Here is a 26,256-nt window from a genome sequence, read left to right on the forward strand (position 1 = left end):
AAACTGTCGTGAAATGACGTAAATTCAACTTTATCACATAACCCGTAAACTGCCATTCATTAAGGTGTTTACTGCTGTAAATTAGTGCTATTTTAATATGTTTGTAAATTTTATTTAGTATTAACTGGGATCTTTGAATTTCCTTTGTATGTTTTGCACATACATAGAGGGAAGAAACACTGTCTTGTTGTAATGCATGTGGATCCACAGAGTGGCGCTAAATCCCTTCTTAAGACAATTGTACAAGCGTGTGTAGAGCGACCAGGGAACTTTGGAGCTCACTTAACTAAATCTCACAGCAAATCCCTTTAGCTGCGAGTTGACATGGCTCTACTGATCTCTGCAGGGAAGTTTCAGGAAATGCAGCAGGTGGAAGAGCTGGAAGAATGAACTGTGGACTGCCGTAAGTCCTTTTTTTTAAACTTTTAAATAAACACCGCTGTACAGATATGTAGTTACATTTCAGCCGTCACTCTGTCAATACATATATTTAACCACAGCTCTGTTAGTGTGGTGCTGTTAGCGTCCCATGCTAGCTGCTGCTACTGCTGCTGCCGTGTTTGAGTACTTGAAGGTGCCTGTGAGAGTCGGACAGGGAAACAACTGCGCACTCCTTCACACGGTTAGTTCACTGCTGTTGACAAAATTTACCATACTTAAGCTTTTGTGTCCTCATTGAAGTTTTCACTATTTATACAGACCAGGCTGTAAGTTTGAATACTGTAATAACGATAATAATAAGAGGAGAGACCGCTGCTGCCAAGTTAATAGATGCGTTCAGGTGTAATTCGTAAAAATCAGATGAGACTCACTCAATGTAAATTTTAGCGGTGAGCACATAGAGATTGTCGCTTGTGATTATTCATTCATTCATTCATTCATTTGCTGCAGGTCATTTGGTGTCACCATGGATGACAACAGTCTGAGTCACTCCAATGTAAAGGTCGCTATTCGTGTGCGGCCAATGAACAGGAGAGGTGAGTATAAAGTCACAGTAATACTACAGTGTTGATATTTATGTGTGTTTTTCCCACCACTCCACTTCTAAAGGGGAATAATCAGCTCTCCCAGGCACCATATCAGTATTTGCTTTCCTCTCTGTGTTTGTCTGAGGCCGGTACTATTTAGGAGGAGTTATTTTTTCCAACCATCACACACTGAAAACCACTTTTAGCAGGTGTGCTGTTGAAGTGAAAATGGAAACATATGTAAGGAGACATCACATCCTGACAGAGAATAGACTTTAATGCATGTACAGTTACCTGTTTAATGCAGTGTCACTGGCCTAAATACGTCTGACAGAAGCAACTGGAGTGTCAGCTGACAGACAGCTTGTGCAGCACCACTCTGACACTTTTCAGTGTGGCTGGTTTTTGTAAAATGAAAGTTTTGATCTCCAAAATCTTCTGACACGTGAGCCCTAATTCCTGCTCTGACAGGAAGTTTCAGTGCGGCAGCCGTCTTTAACTCCTTTGACTGTAGGAATGAGGAAGAGTAGGCGTGACCCTGCTTTTCCTTAGTGTCTGCCGAGGGAGTAGTAAACGGGTCATAATGTTTGCACAGGCAAGTCCTAGATGAATCATAACCAATAAAATTGTTTCCTAACCCTCCATGTTGGCCCGCTTGTGCTATGATCACGAGGAAGTGGCACACAGTGTCAATGTTTGCCACCTGTTATTCTCCACTAAGAGCTGTCAGTGACCACTAAGGACAGTTATGATCTCTGTAAAGGTTATAGCACTACATTACAACGATTATACCACCATGTTACTGTATTTTTCATACTGTTATTGACTTTATATTTTTTTTTTATGTACTGATTAAATATGTGCCCCCTTCTGTTTAATCCAGAAAAAGACCTAAAAACAAAGTGTGTGGTGGAGATGGAGGGCAACCAGACTGTTCTGCATCCAGCCATCACCAATGTAAACAAAGGAGATCCCCGGTAAGATGCCAACAGGTTCACACGTTAGTTTTTCACACCACCAGTATAACAAATTTCACTCATGCTACAGATTTATTCCTTTTCCACGTCTTTCTTCACATCTTTGACACATTGCCTCGTTCCATTTGACATAATTTGTTTGGTTTTGTCTCTGAATGATAAGGTGATTATAGCAGTATTGGCTTGTATCACATGACATAGAGAGTCACAAATCTGATGCCATTAGACTAGACTACAAATTGTAGTTATTTGCGCACATTAATTAGTCGCCTATCAGTTCAAGACAGAAAATATATGAGTCACAATGGACTTTGCTCTAACTCTGGATCAGATGTTCTTGACTAGAGACCTGTTATTCTCAACGGGTTTTGCCTTCATGTTAGGATTTTAGACCTGGCTATGGAAGAAAAGTTGTCCTCTCTTGTCCTTCTCTTGTCCTGCCCTTACAGAACTCAGCAGCACTTGTCTTTATGTTATTGCAACTAATACAGTGCATTAAAACCAAGCCTGTCCTGATTGCAGCTGGTACATAATCAAACTGAAACTTGACATTTTACTTGTTGCTTGCTTTGACATAATCACTGCGGATAACGTATAAAACCTATTGTAATATGTCTGCAGAGGTTTGCATTGAGAACTCATTGCCAATAATCCATTGGTTGCTAAATGGGGAGGCTGTTGCCATCTCTAACAGTTCGGGGCCTCATTAAACTTCTCTGTTGTCCAAAGAGTTATTTCTGGAGAAGCCTGATGTCACTACCTGGAAGTGAACCCAGTTCTGTGCGGTGTTTTGCCCTGTTCACATGTTTACACATACAGTATTTACACTCATCGTACATTCCTCTGGATTAGTGGCTCTGGAAATGATACAGACTTGAACCAGCCTATCTAGTTAGCACTCAGCAACTTGGAAGAGGCTCAAATATAACCCTCACCCCACCCATCCTCCTCGTTTCTCCCTTTTATTTCTTCCTCCTCCCTCTCTGTCCTTCCTGGATCGCTGCTCTCTTTACAAAGGGTGTGTCTGTTCAGGCTCTGCTCTGCTCAGGTAGTCAGTCGTGCAGAATATGTACAAAGGAAATGGGGACAGAATCAAGATTCAAACCTAACAATATATGCTTTGGTCAGCAAGTTTGGTAACTTGTTAGTGGAATGCATGAAAATATTAACAATGTGACAGATGCTGGTGATGCAAAACGTGCCGCTGGGCGCGTGTAGTACGCATCCTTGTGTTTGCTGTTGACAAAGCAGTCCAGTGCCATGCTCTCCTCTGTGCAGTCAGCGAGGCGGTGAGTCGGAGCCGTGCAGGTAGAAGTTCCCTAGAGGTTTTGGCCCTTGCTCACATTACCTTGTTCAGTAAATATGCCTCTGGGCAACCCCCTGCAGAAACGAGAGATTGAATTCCCGTCTTTGTGCACAGACAGGAGTCTTCTGTTTTACAATTATCGATGCAATATGGATCTTTGTGTTTCCTCTGCCCTGACATGCTTCAGCAGTGGTATGTTTCCCCTTTTGGGGCTCGATGGGAACAGGTTTTACAGGCTCAATGAGACACTGGAAAGCAGTTCCACAGTCTCAGAACAGCACAAAGGTCAAACAGGAAAAAAAACCAGTAGAGGAAGTCTGATTTTTTTTTTCTGTAGTATAATTCTCTTGATTAGCTTTTAGCACATTGCATTCTATTAAGGCCAAAAGCTTTGTTTGTTGGGAGTTCTTGCTGAGTCAACTCTCTGCCTGACAGGTTTTAACTGAATTGCTGTGCGGCCCTCAGGGGGTGTTAATATGTTACAGCACCCCTGGTAGCTGCACCCAGGAATACAGCAGGTGCTGTCAGACCCTCAAGCTGGTCCAGATTAATGAAGCCTGGTTTTCATAACAAAAGAGGACACTAATAGTCAGAAGGCCTGCTGCTTGTTTTATATCCTGAGTAAGACAGGCCTATATTTTGCCACTAAAGTCCTGTGTTGTTGGACGTAGACTTGCTGACCTTCCCTCTTCCTCTTCTTTAGTGACTCCTTGGAGCTGCGAGGCTCTGCCAGTTATCTCAGGAATGTCCTCGCTAGCCCAGGAGAGGACAGAACTTAATGTTACTCTTTCATGGACCAGCCAAATCTCACATAGGGAGGCCTTGTTTCATTACAGCTCCCTGATGTGTGTGTGTGTGTGTGGCCATGACTACATTCACAGCCTTTTTCGAAAACCTCAAATTGATATTTCTGCCTGAGTGAAGGCTATGTTTTGAGTCGTGTATGGTGCTGCATTTCAAACGAGGCTTCCCTGGAGACGACTCGTGTTTAAGGATGATTTATTTCATCCTGACTACAGCACCACAGATTCTCATGCACACGTTTTTTTCAGGTGGCCAACCCCGATAAGATGCCAGCACATATTTTTGTGGTCATTATTTCTCAAGTTTTTTAATGATGCTGTAAAAATGAGTTTAGGAATGCTGCCAGATCAGTGCATTCGTGCCAAACTTGTTGCCTGGCTGGACTTCATGTTGAGTACAGTTTCAATGAAATTTAAAAATGTTTTTTTCTTTGTAAGCTTGCAGCTTAGTGCTATTGTTTTTATTTCACACCTTGGAGCAGGATTTGGTTTTAATATTACATTGTGATTGGAGGTCAAAGGCCAGTGTGGGGGTAGGTTTTTAAGTCACAGCAGTGGGCAGTGGTAGAGCAGTTGTTGTCCAATAATCGGAAGGTTGGCGGTTCGATCCCACCTCTGCCCTAGTCGTTGTTGTGTGTCCTTGGGCAAGGCAATTTACCCACATTGCCTCCAGTGCACTCACTGTGTAGGCCGTAGCGCACCTTGGCAGCCGCTTCTCCGTCAGTCTCCCCTTGTCTTCCACTGTTTGAATGTGGTGTGAATGAATAATGCGTCTTTGAGTGTCCTAGAAAAGCACTATATAAGTTTGATGTATTATTATTATTATTTCAACAGAGTTTTAAGTTAGACACACTTTTATAGACATAAAGGGTTAAAAAATAATGCTGGATCACACATTACATCATTTTTTTATACACCAACTCCTCCTTTCCACAGCCCAGTCTGCTTATCAAACAACTCTGAAAGAGAAGTAGGATCTGCATTTGGTTTTAAATTACAAGTGACGTTTTCACCCCTGATTACAATATCCACTCTTAATACAAAGGTATTGATTAGAGCAGTAGCATGAACAACAACTTAGATTAATCTAAACCTTCATGTTAAATCTAGACTTGCCTCCAGCACAAATGCTCCACCGGTGATATGGAACAAGCCTGATGTGGTGGTGCTGGAGCACAGGAGACGTTTGATAATTAAATTTGACGTTCACTCGCTGGAATGTGGTGATGTGTTTGTTGACTGTGGTGCATGTGATGCCACGTTAGCCGGGGCGAACACATATTTTAGAACCATCCGTTAAGAATGCAGAGATTTAGGCTGGGCCGGTGTTTAGGAGGCTCTTAGTGCTGCTCAAGGTCACATTCTCCACTTGATTCACCAGAAGCCAAAGAGGATTAGTCACCTTGACAGAATTTAAAGCTTTGACTCCATATAGTTGAAATCCTGCCTTCTTACTCTGCTGACTTTGACCTGCACTCCTTTCATTTGCAAACTCTGCTGTTCCTGAGTTGTTTTTTTAAGATAAGATAAGATAAGATAAGATAAGATTTTTTGCACTTCTAACTGTCAGAGAGAGAGCAGGTCACACACGGGCTGTACTCATCCATAGGGACATGCAGGCTGTGAACAGGACATGCTTTTCGCAGTGACAGGCGGCCTTTTAGCTAAAACACAGACACCATATGAGATGATTGATCCTTGGCCGCAAGGACATAAAAAAATTCCCTGCTCGTGCCAAATGGCAGCAGCAGCTTGTAACACTGTGAGCTGGAAGCCTTGAAAAAGCGAGTGTTCTAGCTAGAAAAAAATTCATACACATTATCAATCACAGAAATAACTGAGCGATTAGAACTGAGGTGAATAACTAGTTTGATTGCCGTTTATGCAATTAAATGGTCAGTGGATAAAGACTCACTTCGTTAAACATGTTGGGTCAAAAAAAAGGGTGTTGAAGCTACCACCTGGACAGCCTCCAGGTGTGAATGTGTGAAAGTGATGTGACAGTTCTGCTGAATCAGGTCTCAGCTGACTTTCTATGAATATTAAAAAGGCTTCAGTCTGACCTTTTTGTCTCCGCTGTCCCTACGAAAATTCTTCACTTTGTTCTGAATCCTGGAATGTGCTCCTCAGCATGAGATGAATAAATATTTATATATAATATATATTTATAATCACATCAAGATTTAAAATTGTGACATGTTTATTTAATCATGAGTTATTAATTGTGATATTTTCATTTCTCTCTCTTCTGCCCTCAGGAATCAGCCAAAGGTGAGTATTTAAATGAACTTTTATGTTGATTTAACACACGCTCTGGTAATAAAGTCATTCTGGTTTATGGGGACAGTGATGCAGACTTGTACATTGTGTGTTTTTTTTTCCCCAGGTCTTTGCATATGACCACTGTTTCTGGTCTATGGATGAATCCCAAAAGGACAAGTTTGCAGGTTTGTGTATTTTCAGAGTGTCACTGTGCTCTTCGTTCTGTTTTTAGCTCCTGTGTAGCTCCACTGACTGGTGAGTCATTTCTTAAACTTATCTTCTGACAGACTGCTTCCTGATATTCAAACCTATTTAGGGATTTATAGAAAGTGACTGTTGAATGGTGGGAACCAGAGTTACACAGTGTTTGCTTCTAGGTTTGTTCTGTGGTCTCAACTATTATAAAAGAGGAAAGTGAAACCATTGCCCTAGGTCTTACTGTTTATGCATGTACTATAAACCTGACTCCAGTATGTTTCAGTCTGTTTAGTTTTGCCACACAAGCAGTGTAGCAGGGAGGAAGTAACAAACCCAGCATTAACTGTATTTGCAATATGTAATTTGCAGTAGCCATTAATTACTTGGTGCTGGCAGAATTCATTCATTTTTATAACTTCAGTGTGTTTTCAGTCCATACTTTAAGCTGCTGATGTGTTGACTTGTGCAGGTCAGGATGTTGTGTTCCAGTGCCTTGGACAGAGTCTGCTGGACAATGCCTTCATGGGCTACAATGCCTGCATCTTTGCTTACGGACAGACAGGTAACATTTAATTCCTAATGTGGCGCTTGATCACTTGAACAGACGTCGTATGACAGTAGCAGTGTTTCATTATTATTATTATACTCAAAGAATAATAAGTTCAGTGAAGCTGCAATCACACCTTTTGTTTCTGATGATAACAGTTTTTATAGTAAACCGCAGGACTTAAAGTTTAGTTGCAAAAGTGGTTTAGTTGCATCTTCCTATCATTGTGGTATTTTTTAGGTTCTGGGAAGTCGTACACCATGATGGGCTCAGCGGAGCAGCCTGGTCTGATCCCCCGACTCTGCAGCTCTCTGTTCAGCAGGACTGTGCAGGAGGCCCGCGAAGGAGAGAGCTTCACTGTGGAGGTCTCTTACATGGAGATTTACAACGAGAAGGTTCGGGATCTGCTCGACCCCAAAGGGTGAGGAGCTGTTTACTCTAGCTATCTCTGTTTTGATTACAGTGGTATGTATTTACTTGTGCCAACATCAGCCTAGCAGCATGCTAAAAATCATTTCTCAGTCTGAGACTGAAGGACACAACTGTCCTCTCCTTTCTGCAGAAGTCGACAAGCACTGAGAGTCAGAGAGCACAAAGTTTTGGGGCCGTATGTTGACGGTTTGTCACGCCTGGCTGTTACAAGCTACAAGGTAACACAAACACCACATTATAAACTGTGTTTTTTTTATTCAATTGTGTTGCCAAGAGAAAAAATAATGCAAAGCTGGATGCAGAAAGATGGTTGTTTGTTTGTGCTGTGTCTGCTTTCAACAGGACATAGAGTCTCTGATGTCAGAGGGAAATAAATCTCGCACAGTGGCAGCTACAAACATGAACGAAGAGAGCAGCCGATCCCACGCTGTGTTCAACATCGTCCTCACGCACACACTCATGGACCTACGGTCCGGTGTAAGATGCAGTCCTGATATATTTTCACAAAGAACAGAACAGAACAATCGGCATCAAACTACACTTTCTGTTGCACGTAGTTAAGTTTTTTAAACATAGAAAAAGGCTAGAAAAAATGGTGGATCTTATTATGATGATTGTGTGTGACATCTGTGTTGTTTGCTCCAGACAAGTGGAGAGAAGGTGAGCAAGCTGGGTCTGGTGGATCTTGCTGGAAGTGAACGAGCAGCAAAGACGGGAGCAGCAGGAGAGAGGCTGAAAGAAGGCAGCAACATCAACAAGTGAGGAACATCCGTGTTAAGCATGTCACAGTTATGTTGTTTTTAATGAATGTCGTCTGTCATTTTTATTATCTGCAACTCTAAAATATGTTTGACTGTAGTTATTGTAAACTTTAATCTGGCCGTTGTTGCCCCCCTGCTCTTTTTATCCTCTCCTTTCTGGGTCTCTCCCTCCAGGTCTCTCAGCACTCTGGGTTTAGTTATCTCAGCCTTGGCTGATCAAGGAGTAGGAAAGAACAAAAGCAAGTTTGTTCCCTACAGAGACTCTGTCCTCACCTGGCTGCTCAAGGTACAAAAAAAAAGAGAACAACAAACCTTGCATTCCACAGCACTGAGAGACAGGACAGTGATTTATGTGCATCAGCTTCAGCACATTTTCTGTTTTTAAAGAACTATAAAAAATCAAAGATTATTCATTTTCTGGTTTGCTTTTTGTTATTGTGCCTGTTAAGTTTTAAGGTTCTGCTAGTTATTATCATTAGTTCTGTTCTTTACAGCTGTAATTTGAATTTTTGTAGTCTTTAAGTCTTTAATTTGCCTCCTGATAGCATTGTAATGGTCTTTTAATGTAGCTCTTCTAAACCCATTGTGCTCATAAATCCTGCTTTTTTCACACAATTGTTTGATGGTGCATTTACTTCTTCAACACAGGTGTTTTTCCATGATATTTCTGTCCTTTACTCTCTATACAGGACAGCCTCGGAGGAAACAGCCGCACTGCCATGGTCGCCACCATCAGCCCGGCAGCAGACAACTATGATGAGACTCTGTCCACTCTGCGTTATGCCGACAGGGCTAAGAGCATCATTAACCATGCCGTGGTGAACGAAGACCCGAACGCCAGGATCATCCGTGAGCTCCGGGAGGAAGTCGAGAAGCTCAGGGAGCAGCTCACAGAGGCCGAGGTTCAGATTTCTTTTAGCTTCTTTCGGCTTGTGGAATTACTCTGAATATTGTGGGCGAGATAAATAGTAATGCAGCTGCTGTCATTATCAGTCTATGAAGGCCCCTGAACTGAAGGAGCGACTAGAGGAGTCTGAAAAACTGATCCAAGAAATGACAGTCACCTGGGAGGAGAAACTCAGGAAGACCGAGGATATTGCACAAGTAACATACTTCATTTTTCTTTGTATGTGATAAATATTGAAAGCCTAATCTTATTCTTACATACAATAGAATACATCATTAACTTTTCTTGTGGATTTCTCACAGTTTCACACAAGTGAAACAGACACAGATAATCAGTTCAAGCAGATAAACTCAGGTTTTTATTCAGTATGGAAGTTCATTTTCACGCCCGTCTTTCCATTTCTTTCATCATGCGGCTAAGGGATAGAAAAATCAGCTAATCAATTCATGTATTAGATAAGAAAAGTGTGTTTTCTGTAGGAGCGTCAAAAGCAGCTGGAGAGTCTGGGTATCTCTCTTCAGTCATCTGGCATCAGATTGGTGGATGACAAGTGCTTTTTGGTCAACCTCAACGCTGACCCTGCTCTCAATGAGCTGCTGGTCTACTACCTGAAGGTATATGTGAACAAAAACAATCAATTCAAGTGCTATGTATTGATCTGCACATCTCAAATGCCATATTTTTGTGACCATCTTTCCTGTGTGTCCAGGAGCACACACGCGTGGGCTCAGCTAACTCTCAGGACATTCAGCTGTGTGGGATGGCCATCCAAGCCGAGCACTGCGTCATCGATGTCACAGAGAACAACAGCGTGGTGCTCACCCATCACCGAAATGCTCGGTATGCACTGTAGTCAGTATATAGCCTGCAAGGCCTGCTTGTATTATCATTAATGCTATAAAGTTGTGTTAATTATGCTACATTACTGCATATAAACCAAAAGAAGGTACTCGCTGCCACTGTTCAATAGAATGGAACCTTTAGCTCCCAGAAAGGTGGATAGTTGCTTTGGTAGCAACCAAAAAGTAACTGAATATGAATATTGACTTTGTTAGGTCAGTCATAAAAAGACAGTACAACAAAGAAAACAAGAAATCAAATCCATCAGCATGTAGCCCTCATATTGTACCTGTTTCTGTCATGTCATGATGTTTCCTCTTGACAGAACATGTGTAAATGGTAATCCAGTCACCAGTCCAGTCCAGCTTCACCACGGGGACAGAATCCTCTGGGGTAACAACCACTTCTTCAGGTCTGCCTCACCTCAAATCTGTAGTGTTTTAATCCTCATATTGTTGCATTTATTCGCATGCATCGACAAACGCCTCTTTGTATCTCTTCCTATTTTTTACACTGACACTTCCTTATTTCTCTCACTCCCTCTTTTCTCACTTACACCCTTTACACAACCACCACCTGTTCTTGCACACATACGCAGGATCAACCTACCCAGGCATATGGTCCGCGTGGGGGGTGAGGAGGAGGAGGGTGGAAGTGCCATGAAGACGTATTTGAGCACCGACCGGCTGGAGGTGGACTTTGACGCGTCCAGCGACGTGTCAAGTGAGCTGAGCTTCAGCTATGAGTTTGCCCAGGCCGAGGTCATGATGAAAGGCATGGGCAACAATGGTGAGTAAGTCTGCTAAAATATGAGTTAACCAGGGCACAAACAGGCAGCTCTATAGGTTCAATATTTGCATTTGGACTGTGAAGCTGCTCAACTTATTTGGGGCATTGTTATACTTCCTGACATAATTGCATATTTCCAGTAGTAAAAAAGAAACTTTAACTCTCTGCTTCTTTCTGCATCCTCCTCATCCTTCTCCAGACCCCTTACAAGCAGTACTACAGACCCTGGAGAGGCAGCATGAGGAGGAGAAGCGCTGTGCTCTAGAGCGCCAAAGGCAGATGTACGAGCAGGAGCTACAGCAGCTTCGCCAGAGACTCACCCCAGAGAAACCCTCCCACCTCCTGGAGGCATCAGGCCTTTCGGTGGGTGCTGCTGCCTCTGCCATATCATCACCCAGCTCTCACAAACGTATGCGGCGCTGGAGCGAGGACAGGTGACGCACAACTACACAATGTGGAACTTTTACTGTTCCCTGTCCAAAAAAAGGAAGGGCATGTTGCAGAACTTACATGTTTATTTTTGTGGTGCAGAGAGGCGATGATGACTCGAAGCCTGAGGCGTCTCAGGGAGCAGATAGTTCGGGCCAGGCTGTTGGCCCAGGAAGCCAGCTTCATTGCTGAGGAGCTCAGCAAGAAGACAGAGTATCTGGTCACCCTGCAGATACCTGCTGCCAACTTGGATGCCAACAGAAAGGTAGAGTATGAACACTTATTATTGAGCCAAAATGTTTAAAATGGAGGTGTCTGGTGGAAGCGTCTGGAATTCACTCATATTGTAAATCTATCATCACAGCGTGATGCGGTGCTGAGTGAGCCAGCCATCCAGGTCCGTCGTAAAGGCAAAGGGACGCAAATCTGGGCTCTGGAGAAGATGGAGAATAGGTTGGTGGACATGAGGGAGCTCTACCAAGAGTGGAAGGACTTTGATGAAGACGACCCTGTGAGTGCAGACAGCCTGTCTGTCAATCGCCAGATTAAAAAAGTTTTGATCAATTAAAAAAAAATCATTTATTGCCTCTAATTTTTATCCAGTTGATGCGGTCGTATTTCAAACGTGCCGACCCGTTCTTTGACGAGCAGGAGAATCACAGTCTGATCGGTGTGGCCAATGTTTTCCTGGCCTGCTTGTTCTACGATGTCAAGTTACAGTATGCAGTGCCCATCATCAACCAGAAGGGGGAGGTAGGTAGTCTTACTGTTTGCACCAATAAACAAAATAACTTTTTCTTGCTTTAAAAACATAAACTAAAACTCATTAAGACATTCTAAATCACTGCATGAGTAAGCGGATATGTGACTTACCCACTGTGTGTGTGTGCTAGGTGGCAGGTCGGCTGCATGTGGAGGTGTGGCGTGGTACAGAGAGCTCTGATGGGGAAGGTGTAGCAAAACCTGACACTCATCTGAGCAGCACTGATGGAGATGCCCAGGAACGCAAACTGGACTGTGTGGTGAGAAAAGATGTACATTCAGTTTAGAAATGATGCGAAATCCAGGATGACATTCAGTCTTTTTTCTGTTGTTCATTTAAATGGAGTATAATATAATGTCAGTTGCAGGTGTTGCCAGTGGGAAAGTAGCTCCGAATCAATAATGTATCTGGCAGGCAGTCAGATTTTTGTGTTTTTCTTCTGTTGTGACTTCCTTCAGGTCACTGAACTGTGAAATGTTTAATTAACTGCGATTCGGAGCCTATATCTTGGTCGCATTGAAATGAAAGAAAACAATTCAGGAGGTCTATGCTGAGAAATCTTGCATATTTACCAGGGGCACTTTTTACTTCTTTTATAGTAAGCCAACAAAATGCACTTCTACAGACTCATAAAAACATATTTCTGAGACAACATTGTTAGGCATTTAAAATACTTTTAAGTACTTTTTTTGCATACATAATCACATTTTTCTCTTCTTCTTACTCTCAGGTAAAAATCCTCCAGGCCACCGGCCTTCCTCGCCACCTGTCCAATTTCGTCTTCTGTCAATATCACTTCTGGGGGCAGGAGGAGCCAGTGTTCACAGCTCCAGAGATGGCACCATCCAGCTCATCCTCTGCTTCCAGAGACCCTCAGTGTACTGTGGTCTTTGACAGTGCCAAGGTCAGCGCTTGTTTTTTGGGTAATGATAAAACAAACAATGACAGCCTAAAAGAAATCTTGTTTTTTCGTCCTCTTGTGTTCAGGAGCTGTCTATGCCAGTATCAGAGGACTTTGTGGAGTACCTGGCTGAGGGCGCGGTGGCCATTGAAGTGTACGGCCACAAACAGGTCAATCATCGCAGGAACCTGGCGCTGTGGGACCTCGGGGTGATTCAAGCCAAGACCAGATCCCTCAGAGAGAGGTCCAGTGACACAAAAAAACAAAAAAAAAACAATATACAACAATATAGAACATTTACACAGTACATGGTGTCATCAGTAGTCCAGATGTGCGTGATTAAAAGCTGAATTTATCTGGGTGTCTTGCAGGTGGAGTGAGGTGACCCGTCGGCTGGAGCTGTGGGTGCAACTGATGGAGCTGAATGAGGCGGGCGTGTTCACAGCTGTAGAAGTTGTTCCTGCTAAAGATGTCCGAACAGGAGGAATCTTCCAGCTCAGACAGGTATTGTGGCGCTGTTGTTTTTTGTCATAAAGATGCACAAACTCTTTGATAAACAGCAGTATTTGATTTGATACTATTCTGTCTCCAGGGTCAGTCTCGTCGGGCACAGGTGGAGGTGCGTCCAGTACCAGACTCAGGCACCATGCCTCTCATTACAGCCTCCATCCTATCTGTTTCCATCGGGGACGTGAAGGTCCAACAGATCACCAGAAATGATCCAAAATGGGTAAGGAGGAAAAAGTCATGATATAAAAAGCACTGTTTAATCACACTTTTGTCCTTTTTGTATCTGACACTTTAAGTGTTTAACTTTCAGGGTGGGGATGAAGACATGGACAGCTATCAAGTAAGTACATTGTCAATAAAAGCTGCAGCATTATGTCCTTTGTTTGTATAGATTGTTCCTGTCATGCATCCCTGCCACTGTTTGTGTGTGTTAGGAGGTTGACCTGGAGAGGATGAGGGAACAGTGGTTGATCACTCTCACTCAGAGACAGGAGTATCTGGACCAGCAGCTGCAGAAAATAGTGTCCAAACCAGGTATAGTACACACAGTCTTAAAAACATAATGCCTGAAATGATGAAAAGAACATCGGTACAGATTCAACTTTCTTCTTCATTTTTCTTTTCATTGAAATAAATTTGGCAGTGTATAATTTTTGCAGCACTTTTTGTCTTCATCTGTCACTATCTGACAGAGATACAAAGTCAGCATTCAGATGCAGCACCAGTGTGTAGATTCTTTCTCAGAGCAGCCATGTGGATAAATAGAAACCGTTTATTAATGACTGATTAGAGGTTACGTGACAGCTATTGTAAGTTTTGAGCCCCCGATGGCTCCAAACCTTCCATTTGCCTTTGGTGGGTGTGTTTTGGCATTAATTGTCTTCTTTGTTGGTTGTTCGCACAGATAAGTCAGAGGAAGATGTTGAAAGGGAGTCCCAGCTGCTGGAGTGTCGTCTGACCCTCACGGAAGAACGCAACGCTGTTCTGGTGCCATCGGCTGGCAGTGGCATCCCCGGAGCACCAGTAGAAAGGTGTGTGTGTGTGTGTAGGAAAAGTGATGAGAACGTACAGCTCCTCTGTCAAACACTGACTCAAATTCACTTAGTCAGCATATTATTGGGCAGGATTGCTTAAGAAAAGCTATTTTTTATCTAAATCAGCTTCTTATTTGGCTCTGGATGAGTTGCGGGAGCCATCAGCCCCACTGTAACATGCACAAGCAGTTTAATCAGTGTTTCTCTGCAGGGTTCCTGTCCCTGGAATGGAAACACACATTCCTGTCCTGTTCCTGGATCTCAGCGGTATGTTGTCACTGTCTTTGGTTGTTGAATCATCTTTTCTTTTAGTAACCAGTGAACCCACTCATGTTCTGTTTTTCTTTTCCCTCCAGCTGATGATTTCCAGTCCAGTCTTTCAGCTCCATTGGCCGGAGGACTGGATGCACAACTCAACGGGGAGGATGACGATGACTTCTTTGACCTTCATATTGTTAAACACTGTGATCCAGAGGTAAGAAGGCCCAGATCTGCAGCCCAGTGAGTTCAGGTTGGAGATAATGTAATCAAATGTGCAAATAACTACCAACCAATGGGACTGAGAATAGGAAACAGAAGTGGAGGGAGTTCTCTCAGCATTTCTTTATCCATGTGATGCAGGTGAAGGTGGAGGCTTCATGGGACTCGACAGTCCACGAGTGCCCCCAGTTGAGTCGCGTGACGTCCGCTGAGCAGAGAGTCTACCTGACGGTGCGCGTGGTGGTGCAGCTGAGCCACCCTGCTCACATGCAGCTGGTCCTCAGGAAGCGCATCTGTGTCAACGTCACTGGGAGACAGGTGGGTGGCCCCAAATGTATGATGGGTGGAAGGTTTGCTGTCTCCTACTCATATGTTGAGCTGATGTAGGTCATTTGTGTGCCAGGGTTTTGCCCAGAGTCTCCTGAAGAGAATGTCTCATCGCAGCACCATCCCAGGCTGTGGAGTCACCTTTGAAATTGTTTCCAACATCCCAGGGGTGAGTGCCAGATCACAGGGCAGATGGAGGTCTGTACAAGCTGGAAAACATGGAATCAGAAAGTAGAAAATTAGATACTATCAGATACATTAAATAGAGACCTCACTTTAATGGACATCAACATTTTGTTTGGAATGCTAAATATTTTGGTGAGTGGTCATGTGTCAGGCAGGATAATGTAAATGTCGTGTGATCCCAGATCCTTACTTCCTGTAACCGTGCTCTCCCACAGGATATCCACGGCCCAGAGGACAGAGAGATGCTTGCCAGATTGGCAGCCAGCGCCGAGGACGATCAATCTGCTGACAGCGAGGCTGCCATAGAAAAATACCTCCGCAGCGTCCTAGCAGTGGAGAACGTCCTCACTCTGGACAGACTCAGACAGGTCAGGGAGTCTCTCTCTTGTTTTGTTTCTTTCCAACACCGGATATGTATCTTCATGCATTAAAATCATTTGGTATTCATCATCATCTATCCCATTTAGAATAACAAATAAAAGTCTGAGCACTTATCTAACTGTGGCCCGTGTGATTAAAGCTTGAGCATAATTAAATGCTCATTGTCATCTTTACTCTTTATGCAATTTTGGAAACTGTCATCCAGAGCCAGACAGGGAACATGTTCCTCTCCATTCTGCCAACAGAAGAAAAAGACAGAGCTAATTAATCATTCAACCACATAACACAAATCATCCAGATAGAGATGCTAAGTGACAGTATTTCCATAAATCACACAATTAGAAATGCTTGTGAAATGTGTGTGTGTTTGTGTAGGAGGTGGCTGTAAGGGAACAGCTGGCAGTCAAAGGCAAAGCTGCTAGACGCTGCCTGAGCTCTCCAAACGTCAACAGGGTAAGAGAGCTGCACCCCTGACCCAGCTCTGCGCATTAAAGGGTTGCTTCACATTTTTTTTTAGATTGCATAAATACACATTTCTGCTGTTTTTTTCACAGCTCTCTGTCTCATGTAACTGTCTTATTTGGGGATTAGCTTCAAATCTTTTCACTGTCATTTGGCTTGTTTACATTCTGGGGTTTCATGATGTAACCATTAACCAATCTCATTGCTGTTACGCAGTGTCACTAACATCTCTCCACTTAACCCTCTAACATGTTAACCAGCTGTCAGCCAGCAGTCTGGAACTCTACTCCTCCACTCATAAGCTCAATGACTTCAAGGTGAGACACATTTCCACAATGTAATAAATGGGGAAGATTAAATACAACGGGCAGCCATTTTAAGCATCAATTTTCAGTATAAAGTTCACTTCAGCATTTAGCATCATTTTTTTCCTCCTTTGCACTCATCAAATTGAAAATAGTTCAGCTATTGAAACACCAGCATGCTCGCTGATGTCACTTCCCTTTCACTAACCAATAAAAAAGAAGTGAAAGAGGTGAGACGATGTCAACTGTCAACATTCTTGCACAGTTTCTCACCCAGTTTTTATCTGAGTTGCTGCCAGTGCCAGTTATTTTTGCAAAATTATATTAATGTAAATAACACAGAACTGAAATTGACTTTTATTTTGAAATACAGCTTAAGAGTTTGACAATTCTAACAGTGTAAATTATGGTAAATGAAAATGTATTTAAAGCTGCTGTGACGAGTGTCTCTCTGCATGTTTGCAGTTCTTTTTGGTCACCAATAGATGCTGCTAAAGGTCAAAGATTATTGAAATGCTCCTTTAAGCCACATTTGTGTCACCTTCCCTGTGTGTGTGTGTGTGTTTATAGGGGTGGGACAGCCATCAAGACCTTTCCGTGTTGCCTCCCCCAACCAGACGTACACTGCCCAGCTCTGTGTCTCAGACCCTGAACCCAGAGACAGGTACAACTGATAAAACCTTTATCTTCTAATGGATTCTCTGGCTTTGAGGTGTCTTTCCCTCTTTGCCTGCTTTTCATGTCATCTGCTCTGTATTTGATGCTGTAGCCAGTGGCCAGCTATATCTATCCTTTAGCTCTAAATCTCAGTACGGCCACTTGTTTTCTTCTTTGCCAACACATTTCTCAATTTCCCTTCTTAACCTTATCTCTTCCTACTTTTTTTTCCCCCATGTGTTTGCTTCTCTTTTTTCCTCTTTTCTCCATCAGTGCATTCAGGCTTTGCTGCATCTTATCTCCCTCCAGTGAAGGCCGTACCCAAGCTGCTCAAGTCACTGCTTCCTGGTGGGAAGGATAATAGCAGAGACCAGACAGCTGTCCATCAGCAGGTACACTCATTCATTCCTTGGAACGTGTTCTGTACTCGCTGTCTTATCAAGGATTTAAAGTTTATATCTATCACTGCAACCTGACTCTAAATACCCCCCCCCCCCTCCTTCCTCTACTCACCAGCAGCTGGTCCCATTTCTTCTGTTGCCATGGAAACAGAGCTTATGTAGATGGAAACACAAACAATGAATAGATAAAGAGAGTAAATGCCTCAGTGCCCAAGATGAGTGGTTTTCAGAAGAAAATCAAAAAGTGCACCGCTGTGTAGAGCTTAGATTATATTTTTTTAGATCTTTGGACAAGAAAAACCTGCAGAGAGGTTTGTCCCAAACCTGCAGCACACAGCAGGAAAACCAGGAGGAAAGGAGGAAGATGACAAATTTTATGACCTGTGAGCGTTTACGTGACATTTGTATGAATGCAGAGAAAGTAATGTGCAGTGGGACAGACAGTACGAGGATGACTGATTAAATCAGACGGGGATAATGTACAGAATATTTCTACTGTAGTTCTGCAGAACGGCCATCTTGGATTTTAGGGTTGAGGTTGAAGTTGAAATTGGGGAAACTGGGGAGTTCTGGCATTCAAGTCAAGATGTAAATTTTAACTCCTAAATGACATGACAAATACAGGTTGCATCATGGGTAATGTAGGACGATGTTGCCATCTAGTCTAATCTAAATCCTTATCCTCTCTGGCTGAGTGCTTCTTTAAGGCCTTTATGTAATGTTGATCATTATTTGTCTCTGCTAACTACAAAAGACATATAAGACAATAATGAGTGATCCTTCCGCTTTCATGTTTAAATGTTTCAGGTATCAACTTAAAGTTGCCACAGCATTAAGTTTGTTGAAATCTTGAGTAACAGATTTGAGAATGAAATTATCAGCTCACACAGTACAAACGTAGCAGGAGTCTCCTGAGTGATTGACATCCTGTATAATATTTGGGATCACAGCAGAGACTCTACAAACAGCCCCCACTGAGATGGGAGCACACAGTGCGTAGAGCAGGGTTAATTAGGAGCAGGTGAACCTCGTCGTTCTGACACGTCGCCCCCACTTCTTCGCCACCTCCTCGTTCTCTCCAAACTCCACTCGTGCCATCGAGACCTGGGAGTCTGCAGCTTGTTCACGCCAGCCAAACACTACAGCGTCTGATTTGACTGATTAGCACCTTGAGCTGCGGAGGGAGGCTAATCAGGGAAATCATGTGCCGTGGTGGTGGTGGCGGTGGTGGTAGGAATGGAAACCTGACAGGCCTCTTTGGTGCGTTCTTTGAGGCCAGAGGCCTAATTAGTGCTTTCTCCTCCCCCGCCTGCCACAGATGTATTACAGCGGTCAACACATAAAACAAAAGCCTCAGGTACTGCAAATATTAGCAGGCTGTTGAAGTGTAATTTCATAAAACACTATATCTGATAAAAGCAATGAACTGCAGAGGCTTGGTACCGAAAAGCAATTAATTTTTTTAGTACAAACTAGCTAGTATATACTAAAACTTTCACATTTCTGTGTTCAGCAGCTTCTTGCTGTGAGGAGGAGAAGTAGCTGACTTGCTGTGTTGACTTGCAGATTTCATGTCCTGAGCAGGAGAGGAGTAGGATAGATGTGTTTGACCTGCTGACTGACAGTAGACCTGGTGTCCATGTAGGTTGACATTCCACTCAGACCAAACAGCACAGCGTCCCGATCAAGATAACAGTAATGATTTGTCAATCATCTTCATGAGTGGGTCTGTTTAGCACACTGTCATAATTAGACATCTTTTAAATATATCTTAAAATACTGTAAAACGATGTGTTAGCCTCTTCTAAACTAAACTAAAACAATTGTGAAGAGGCAAATCAGAATATTTAATCATATTGAGTGTTAAAGAGGTAACTTGAATACTGAACAGGGATAAATGATTCTGGGTGCAATTATAATTAAGGTGTAATTATCCTGATTGTTTTACCAGTTTATTGTGATTATCTTCCGTCAGTGTGATCTGATGAACAAATATTTTTATTGCGCTTTCTGCATCTCATGTCAACATCTTGACAGTTGATTACTATGAATGAATTAAATGTTTGATTTCTTTTCATACATTAATATGCAGTATAGGCCTAAAAAAATAATAAAAACAAGTATAGATATCCAGGATATGTTGTCTACTTTATAATCCCCCCACTGCAGCTAATCACCACTTCATGCAGTGTATAATGAAGAGGTTTGAAATCTGCAGGCTTGCCTTGATATTTCATCTTCAGGTTTGAGCTGGACTGAAATGATGCCGACTGGCTGCTGATTACATTCTTTTTTTTTTAAATCAGCTTGAAACCCTCTCAGTGCTAATTAATTAAGGTTATTTATCTCAAATACCAATAACTTTTAATGTATTTCCTTTTCTTTGACTGTCTTAGAGTCTGCCGCGTATCGTGGTGCAGTCAGCCAGCATCGAAGAGGGCATGAGTACACATCAGCAGCCGGTAAGATCTCCAAAAAACACAGATGGTGTTTTACTGTAGGTATCTGAAAGAGAGCACAAAAGATCAGCAGACAAACAGCCCCATTCTCAGGCTGCATAAATGCTAAATGCTCTGAGCACATGGAGACCTGAGAGACTTTCTGAAATGTGCTGCGCAGCCAGGCCATTAGGAGCTGTGTAGACCATTATATTCTGAAAGCAACATGCTGTGTGATTGTTTTCTTGTTTATTTAAAAGTAGAAGGCACTAACTAAGACACATGGCCGCCCAGTCAGTCACTTTCAAACAGAAGCACAGTTACATTGCCATTACAGAGATTGTAGCACCAAGAAAGTTTTTTTTTAACCCAATAACTGCTGCTGCTCCAAGCCCCACTCGGATTTTTGGCATCTTTTAATGAAGATGATGATGATGATGATGCACAGTTAGCTGCCAACTGTCAAATTGGAATACACTATGTAAAGGTGAGATAGAAAGGGAATGCTATTTACCTTCCTTTATTCAAACCCTACCACTTTGTCCAACAGGCACATTTACTCAAAGCTTAAACTGACCAACCTAATTTTTACTGTTACCAATAACACCTGCTATGCTAATGCCACAGATGGTTTGTTACAGTTACAGCTATTGGATGAATCATGTGCGTCACCATTTTTCACTGGCTTCATCTAGTCATATTGTTGAGAACCTAAAACCCACCCATAACCACCGGCTGTAGCTCGTCTGATTGGTGTGAATGACTGTGGATCAGCCACATGCACATTGTTTGGAAGGTGGCTTATCATGTGATTTTACAGCAGCCTCACAAGTAGGCAAGTTACTGTTGTCAGTTTGTTTCTGCTGCCCCCAAGTGGCGAAGGTTTAAGTACATTCTAACTAGAGTCCGGTGTAAAACAGCTAACGCCACTGTTGCCATGGTTTCCCCTTTCAGGTTCCCATTGAGGAAATCATTCCTTCAGACCTCCAGACAGACGTTCCCAGGTCCGTGCCCCTCCCACCGCCAATCATCCCAGAGACAGACGACTCCAACCCCAGCCCAGTAAGCGAAGCCTCCAGCGGCTACATGTCGACCAGCATATCTACAGCCACGCTGTCTGAGGTCTACACTCTGAGCTGGGACATTCCTCCATTAGGCTCCAGCAGAGATGCAGAGGAAGAGGAAAATATTGTCACACAGTTTTCAAATCTTCCTGTCACCACTGGTCATGAATCTGTTCCTGGTGACCAGTCAGAGCCTCAGCAGTCTTCACCTGTGTCTGCGACTGACCAATCGCTGCCTGAACCAGACGACACTCTGTCTAATTCAAACCAGAATCAACAAAAAACTAAACCTGATCCAGTTCCAGAAGCTGATTTATCAAGCCAAGAACCACATTCAGCAGCTGCCCACATTGGATCAGATCAACTAGACAATTCAGAGACACCTAAAGACTCAGTGGTACAAGACAATGAAACCAAACATACAGAGGTACAGCTGATAGAACCCGACCAAACCAAACCAGCCACAGAAGATCTGGAGGAGCCTGCCACAAACAGCACAGAGTGTGAACCCTCACCTAACAAGGAAGAAGACCCGAGTCAATTGGAATCTATTGTCCCACAGCACCAGCAGCCCAAACAAAACGCTCCTGATGGTACACAAGATCCAGCTCCAAACCTGATCCCAGCAGTACCTGTACCTTCAAGTCCTGCTCCAGAACCCTCTGCTGATCTTCAAGCTTTATCCAAGGACAAAGAGCCAGCTTCCGAAGCCACAGATTTAAATAACACCTCCTTCCTGCCCTCATCCTCAGCCCTCGATGAGGTCCAGCAGGTAGCCCCTTCTGCTATAACACCTGCAGCCCCTCTGTTCAGTCCTCAGCCTTGCAAATCTGGCTCCTCAGCAGCGAACCCATTCAAGATCCAGAAAGTCAAGTCTTCAGACCTCAAGTCCTTTAAGCCTATTTTGCATGAGGAAGAGGGTAAACCTGCACAGGTGGATCGAGCCAGCAGCCTCGGGACAGGACTAAACCTCTCAGTGCCGATGGAAAGCCTGGAGATTATCTCGGACTCTGAGGAAGGAGATGGAGCTGCTTCTGCTGTTCTTCCTGAGTGGCTGAAAGAGGGGGAGTTTGTGACTGTGGGGTCAAATAAGACCGGAACAGTACGATATGTAGGACCCACAGATTTTGCAGAGGGGACCTGGGTTGGAGTGGAACTGGAGGTACCAGCAGGTAGGTACAGTAGGCCGTACCCGGCAGTGGATCTATCAGAGGGCAGGAAAGTCTCCTTCATTGAATCTGGTAAAAATGATAACTAGAACTGTTCTTTAGATTAAATCTGGTGGTCTTACCTAAACCTACTTAGTCACATTGCCACTTACACAAACCTTCCTTGGTCTTTATCTCCAGGAAAGAACGATGGCTCGGTGGGCGGTAAGCACTACTTCCACTGTAACCCTGGTTACGGAGTGCTGGTAAGACCTCACAGAGTGAACCGTGGTGGTGCCAAACGCCGTCGCCAGCAACATCAGCAGCAGCAGCAGCAAAAGCGTCATAGTGCCAACTTGTCTGGTTCCAGCCCAAACCTGGCAGCTCTTACTGCTCTGGCCAAAGGTGAGGGAGGCGGAGCATCGACCGGCCGCAGCAGAGGAGAGAACCGGAAGTCATGGAACACTTGATGGGGCACGAGATGTGCACAGCTAACCGGTGGACACCTGCTTTGGCCATCATCCTCAGCAAGCAGGTGTGTGTGATATGACTGGTTGATGCTCCTCTGCAGGTTTTCTTCTGAGGACTCTTTCTTTGAATGTGTCACCAAATGTGAATGTTTAAGTGCACACTAATAATGATTTCTCTCTAATTTAGTTTTTAAAGTATTTATCAGATTACAGTCAAAGCACTGCCTGGCTCCACTTTCACTGGATAAACAGTAAAATCCTGATACCTGCTGCGTATTTGGATGTTTGGTTTAGATTTTTGTCATTTATATTCATGTGCCTTGAATCCAATGACTACTGCTCAGCAGCCGTGCCTTATAGCGTGATACATCACAACACTCTGTATTGTTAGTAGTGTCACAAAAGTGGGCTTTTAAATGTCTGTCTACTGTCTGACCAAGTTGTACTCTATGCAAAATACTACTGAAATTAGCTGTTTGTTCAATGCGATCTGGATTTTAATAATCAAAAACGAATCATACGTAGAGGGTCCTGTTGATTTGTGTGTAAGGATATTGGAGGGATTATGTTTGTTTTAATGCATATAGTGTTATTGTTTGGTATTTTATACATGTGCATTTAAGTTGATCATGTCGACAGCTTGAATGCTTATTTATTTAAAGATCAAAACAGTATGTTGTTGACAATGGAAAATCAAAAATCAACTTTTTATATTGATAAATAAACCTCTTGCTCTTATCAACCAATGAGTGATCAGTATGTTACCAAAACAAAGAAGACATGTCATTGATATAGCTTTATTCTCTTGTACATTATATATATCATACTAAAATAAACACAAGTTAAAAAAATGAACAAAGAAACTGTACAAAAAAATGTATATATACTACATCTTAATTACAGAACAGTCTACTGTCCAAAAAAGGCACTAAATTCTGAAATGGGCAATACAGTAATTTTGAACATAACTAGATTTGAGATTGATACAACAGCATTCAGTCCTCTTTTTCTGAGCTATATTGGGATGAAGTGGATGGTGTTTCACTGGGGGGACATAGAAGGACATGTAGACATGTTGACCCTGACACACCACATGAGGACACCCCCTCAGAGTAAGCACTACCAACTGGAGTAAGCACAACACCAGGCAAGGGGGGAAAAGCCTGTTTTTAGGATTTCACTCGGTTTCTAGATTTTTTCCTTGGAACAAACAAAAACATTTGTACAATTTGAGCACCTGAGGGTTCTTTCTTCCAGTCGATATACATTTCTGTCAAACTCGAACACTCGGATAAAATACTGCTAGATAAGAACTTGAACTTGCTAATCGGGCATCTGTTAATGTTGAAGGCAGTTCTCTTAAAAAGTGTCTTAAAGTGAGACAATAATCTCTGAATGCACTCTCCCCGCACACCCAACCACGCTTAACGGATTTAACAATACAATATATTTTATTGTATGTGAATGTCACACCAAACTCCATCCATAAAACAAAGAGGAGAACCAGTGATAACAAAACATGTATGTGGATGGCTTTTCCCCTTATGACATCATAAGGGGCTCCAATCGTGGATGGTCTGTTCACACTGTTTTTTAATTAATACAAAATTGATCGCTTATTCGCTGTAATAGCGAAATTTCCCAGCTTGTGATGAAGTATTTCTATTCTACTCCATTCTATTCTAAAGAGGGCCGTTTTGTTTTTTGTTGCGTCTCTTGAAAACAATTAGATTTAATGAAATTGTTTACCTCGATATAAATTTTGTGGCCGTAGCTATTTTGGTGAGTTATACTCTCGCGTTTTTGTCACTGGGTTCCCTCTGGTGTGACTTTTTATGAGGGAACTGGCACATACTGGGGGCTTTGCATGAAGCAGCTGTACTGAAATGTTTTGTTTTCCCACACCAGCCCCATAATAGTATAGTCATACTGGAAGTTTGCCATTACAATGGAAGGACTGGGCGGGGGAGCAGGTTACATTTCAGGCTTAGTCAACTTAATTTTTTATAAGGTGCATCATCATCATCATTCGTCTTTCATACAATAGCTTACTACACCATACAAATGGGGAGGGGGTAGAGAGACTGTTGTTCAGTCAAATAAAGGATGACACAAAAAAAATAAACGGTTAACATGATAATAGAAAAAAAATGAGAAATTAAAAAAAAGAATGATTAATTTAACCATAAAGCATGTTTCATGTCAAAACATATGTCATTCTTTTTTTTATACATTACCATAAAAAATGAGTATAAATACATATTGTTTATCTTTCAACCCTTTCTTTTTAAAACACAGGTCCCAGGTTTGAGTCACTGTATCGTGGCTTCGTACATACTGAAGCAGAACAATTAAATAGAGCTTTACTAGACTAGAGCCTGAGACTGGGAGTTATTATACAAGCCAGAAGGTAACCATGCAGCCTTAAACAAGTCATTTTGTAATTTCAAGCATGAAGATTTCTGGTTCATTCTGATTTGTAGAACATTCTCCCAGCTCTCCAAAACCATCACTAAGGCAGGAGTCCCTTTATTAAAGGAACAGTCAGACATTTTGGGAAATGCACTTTTTAAAGGGGGGGATAAGAGTTTGATGAGAAGAATGATACAACTGTTATGAATGTGTGCTAAATATATAGCAAAAGAGTGTTTAGCTCGCTCTATTAACACATTTTTCTTTTGTCACAAATACATATTTAATGTAAGATTCGGACAAAGCTCGATGAGTGGCTAGCTCCTAGCTTCCTATTTAGCATCTGAAAATGATAACAGTACCAATCTTCTCAGCTAACTCTTAGCAGAAGCTCATGTCCCAGAACATTCATATTATTATATTACCTTCCTCATTAAATTTAGATAGAAAGATAAATGTTAACATTGGACATTAGTGTGCCACCAAACACAGGCTGGGCAATTTTTTTTAGTCAAAGATGGTTTTGGAAGGCAAAATATTATAAAATCGTGAAACAGAATATCATCACTTTAAGTGTCTTTGACTCTGGTTCCCTTGAGGGTGGTGATTTTTACCTTTGAGGCTATATTGATTAAATAAAAGTAAAAAAAATGCCTCAAAAGTTAATCTGATATTCTTAACCATTTCCAGTGTGGATTTAATTTGATATCTGATATTTTAAAAAAGCACAATACTTAGGCTATTATAAAGAGGCAGCGTCACAGAAGTAGTAAATAGCTTAGGGTTTTTTTTTTTTATCATTATATGTCTGGCTGCTAATACCTATTCTTTGCTGACACAGGCCTGCTGTAGTGTCAAGCCTGCACCGGCTCGAGAGGCTTCACTGAACATGAGACAAAAAAAAACCAACACAGGCCAAAGGAGTTAGTGGAAATCACTTTGGATTAACTTTAACACCATGTTCTGATCGGTCTTAGCTTAGCGTCTTAGCATCTTTTTCCTTTGGCATAATTGATATTTAAAACAAAGCACAGTTCCCATTATTATTTAGCTTAGAAAGTCTGCTTGATTATCACATTGACCCTAAAATTGATCCTC

General features: G+C 42.4%; 1 protein-coding gene across 7 annotated transcripts; it reads left to right on the top strand.

Moving 5' to 3' along the window:
• Positions 1-263: 263 nt before the first annotated feature.
• LOC114428508 (kinesin-like protein KIF13B) lies at positions 264-23,484 on the top strand. Of its 7 annotated transcripts, none has more exons than XM_028396973.1 (43): positions 264-403; positions 510-622; positions 892-977; positions 1,852-1,945; positions 6,313-6,325; positions 6,441-6,501; positions 6,984-7,076; positions 7,302-7,482; positions 7,624-7,711; positions 7,836-7,970; positions 8,139-8,251; positions 8,429-8,540; positions 8,944-9,156; positions 9,248-9,358; positions 9,641-9,775; positions 9,871-10,001; positions 10,327-10,413; positions 10,600-10,790; positions 10,990-11,224; positions 11,322-11,484; positions 11,584-11,730; positions 11,823-11,972; positions 12,113-12,241; positions 12,713-12,886; positions 12,970-13,127; positions 13,255-13,387; positions 13,476-13,613; positions 13,704-13,733; positions 13,828-13,927; positions 14,298-14,424; positions 14,639-14,694; positions 14,784-14,902; positions 15,049-15,225; positions 15,311-15,403; positions 15,636-15,788; positions 16,177-16,254; positions 16,524-16,580; positions 17,139-17,232; positions 17,499-17,617; positions 19,193-19,267; positions 20,023-20,088; positions 21,019-22,300; positions 22,478-23,484. In XM_028396973.1, the coding sequence occupies exons 3-43, from the start codon at positions 908-910 to the stop codon at positions 22,744-22,746; spliced, it is 6,150 nt and encodes a 2,049-aa protein (XP_028252774.1). In that variant the 5' UTR covers positions 264-403; positions 510-622; positions 892-907; the 3' UTR covers positions 22,747-23,484. The 7 variants fall into 7 exon arrangements, with proteins under 7 accessions (XP_028252774.1, XP_028252773.1, XP_028252775.1 ...); XM_028396972.1 differs by having other exon boundaries at positions 265-403; positions 501-622; XM_028396974.1 differs by having other exon boundaries at positions 265-403; positions 501-622; positions 17,535-17,617.
• The last annotated feature ends 2,772 nt before the right edge of the window (positions 23,485-26,256 follow it).

Source organism: Parambassis ranga, chromosome 24 (assembly GCF_900634625.1).
Source record: "Parambassis ranga chromosome 24, fParRan2.1, whole genome shotgun sequence".
Taxonomy (NCBI): Eukaryota; Metazoa; Chordata; class Actinopteri; family Ambassidae; genus Parambassis; species Parambassis ranga.

Excerpts from the sequence above, each read along its gene's own strand:
- LOC114428508 (XM_028396973.1), top strand. The coding sequence starts at position 908 with ATGGATGACAACAGTCTGAGTCACTCCAATGTAAAGGTCGCTATTCGT. Across the intron at positions 11,485-11,583 it reads ACTTGGATGCCAACAGAAAG|CGTGATGCGGTGCTGAGTGA; the intron begins GTAGAGTATGAA and ends CTATCATCACAG. Across the intron at positions 12,242-12,712 it reads AACGCAAACTGGACTGTGTG|GTAAAAATCCTCCAGGCCAC; the intron begins GTGAGAAAAGAT and ends TCTTACTCTCAG.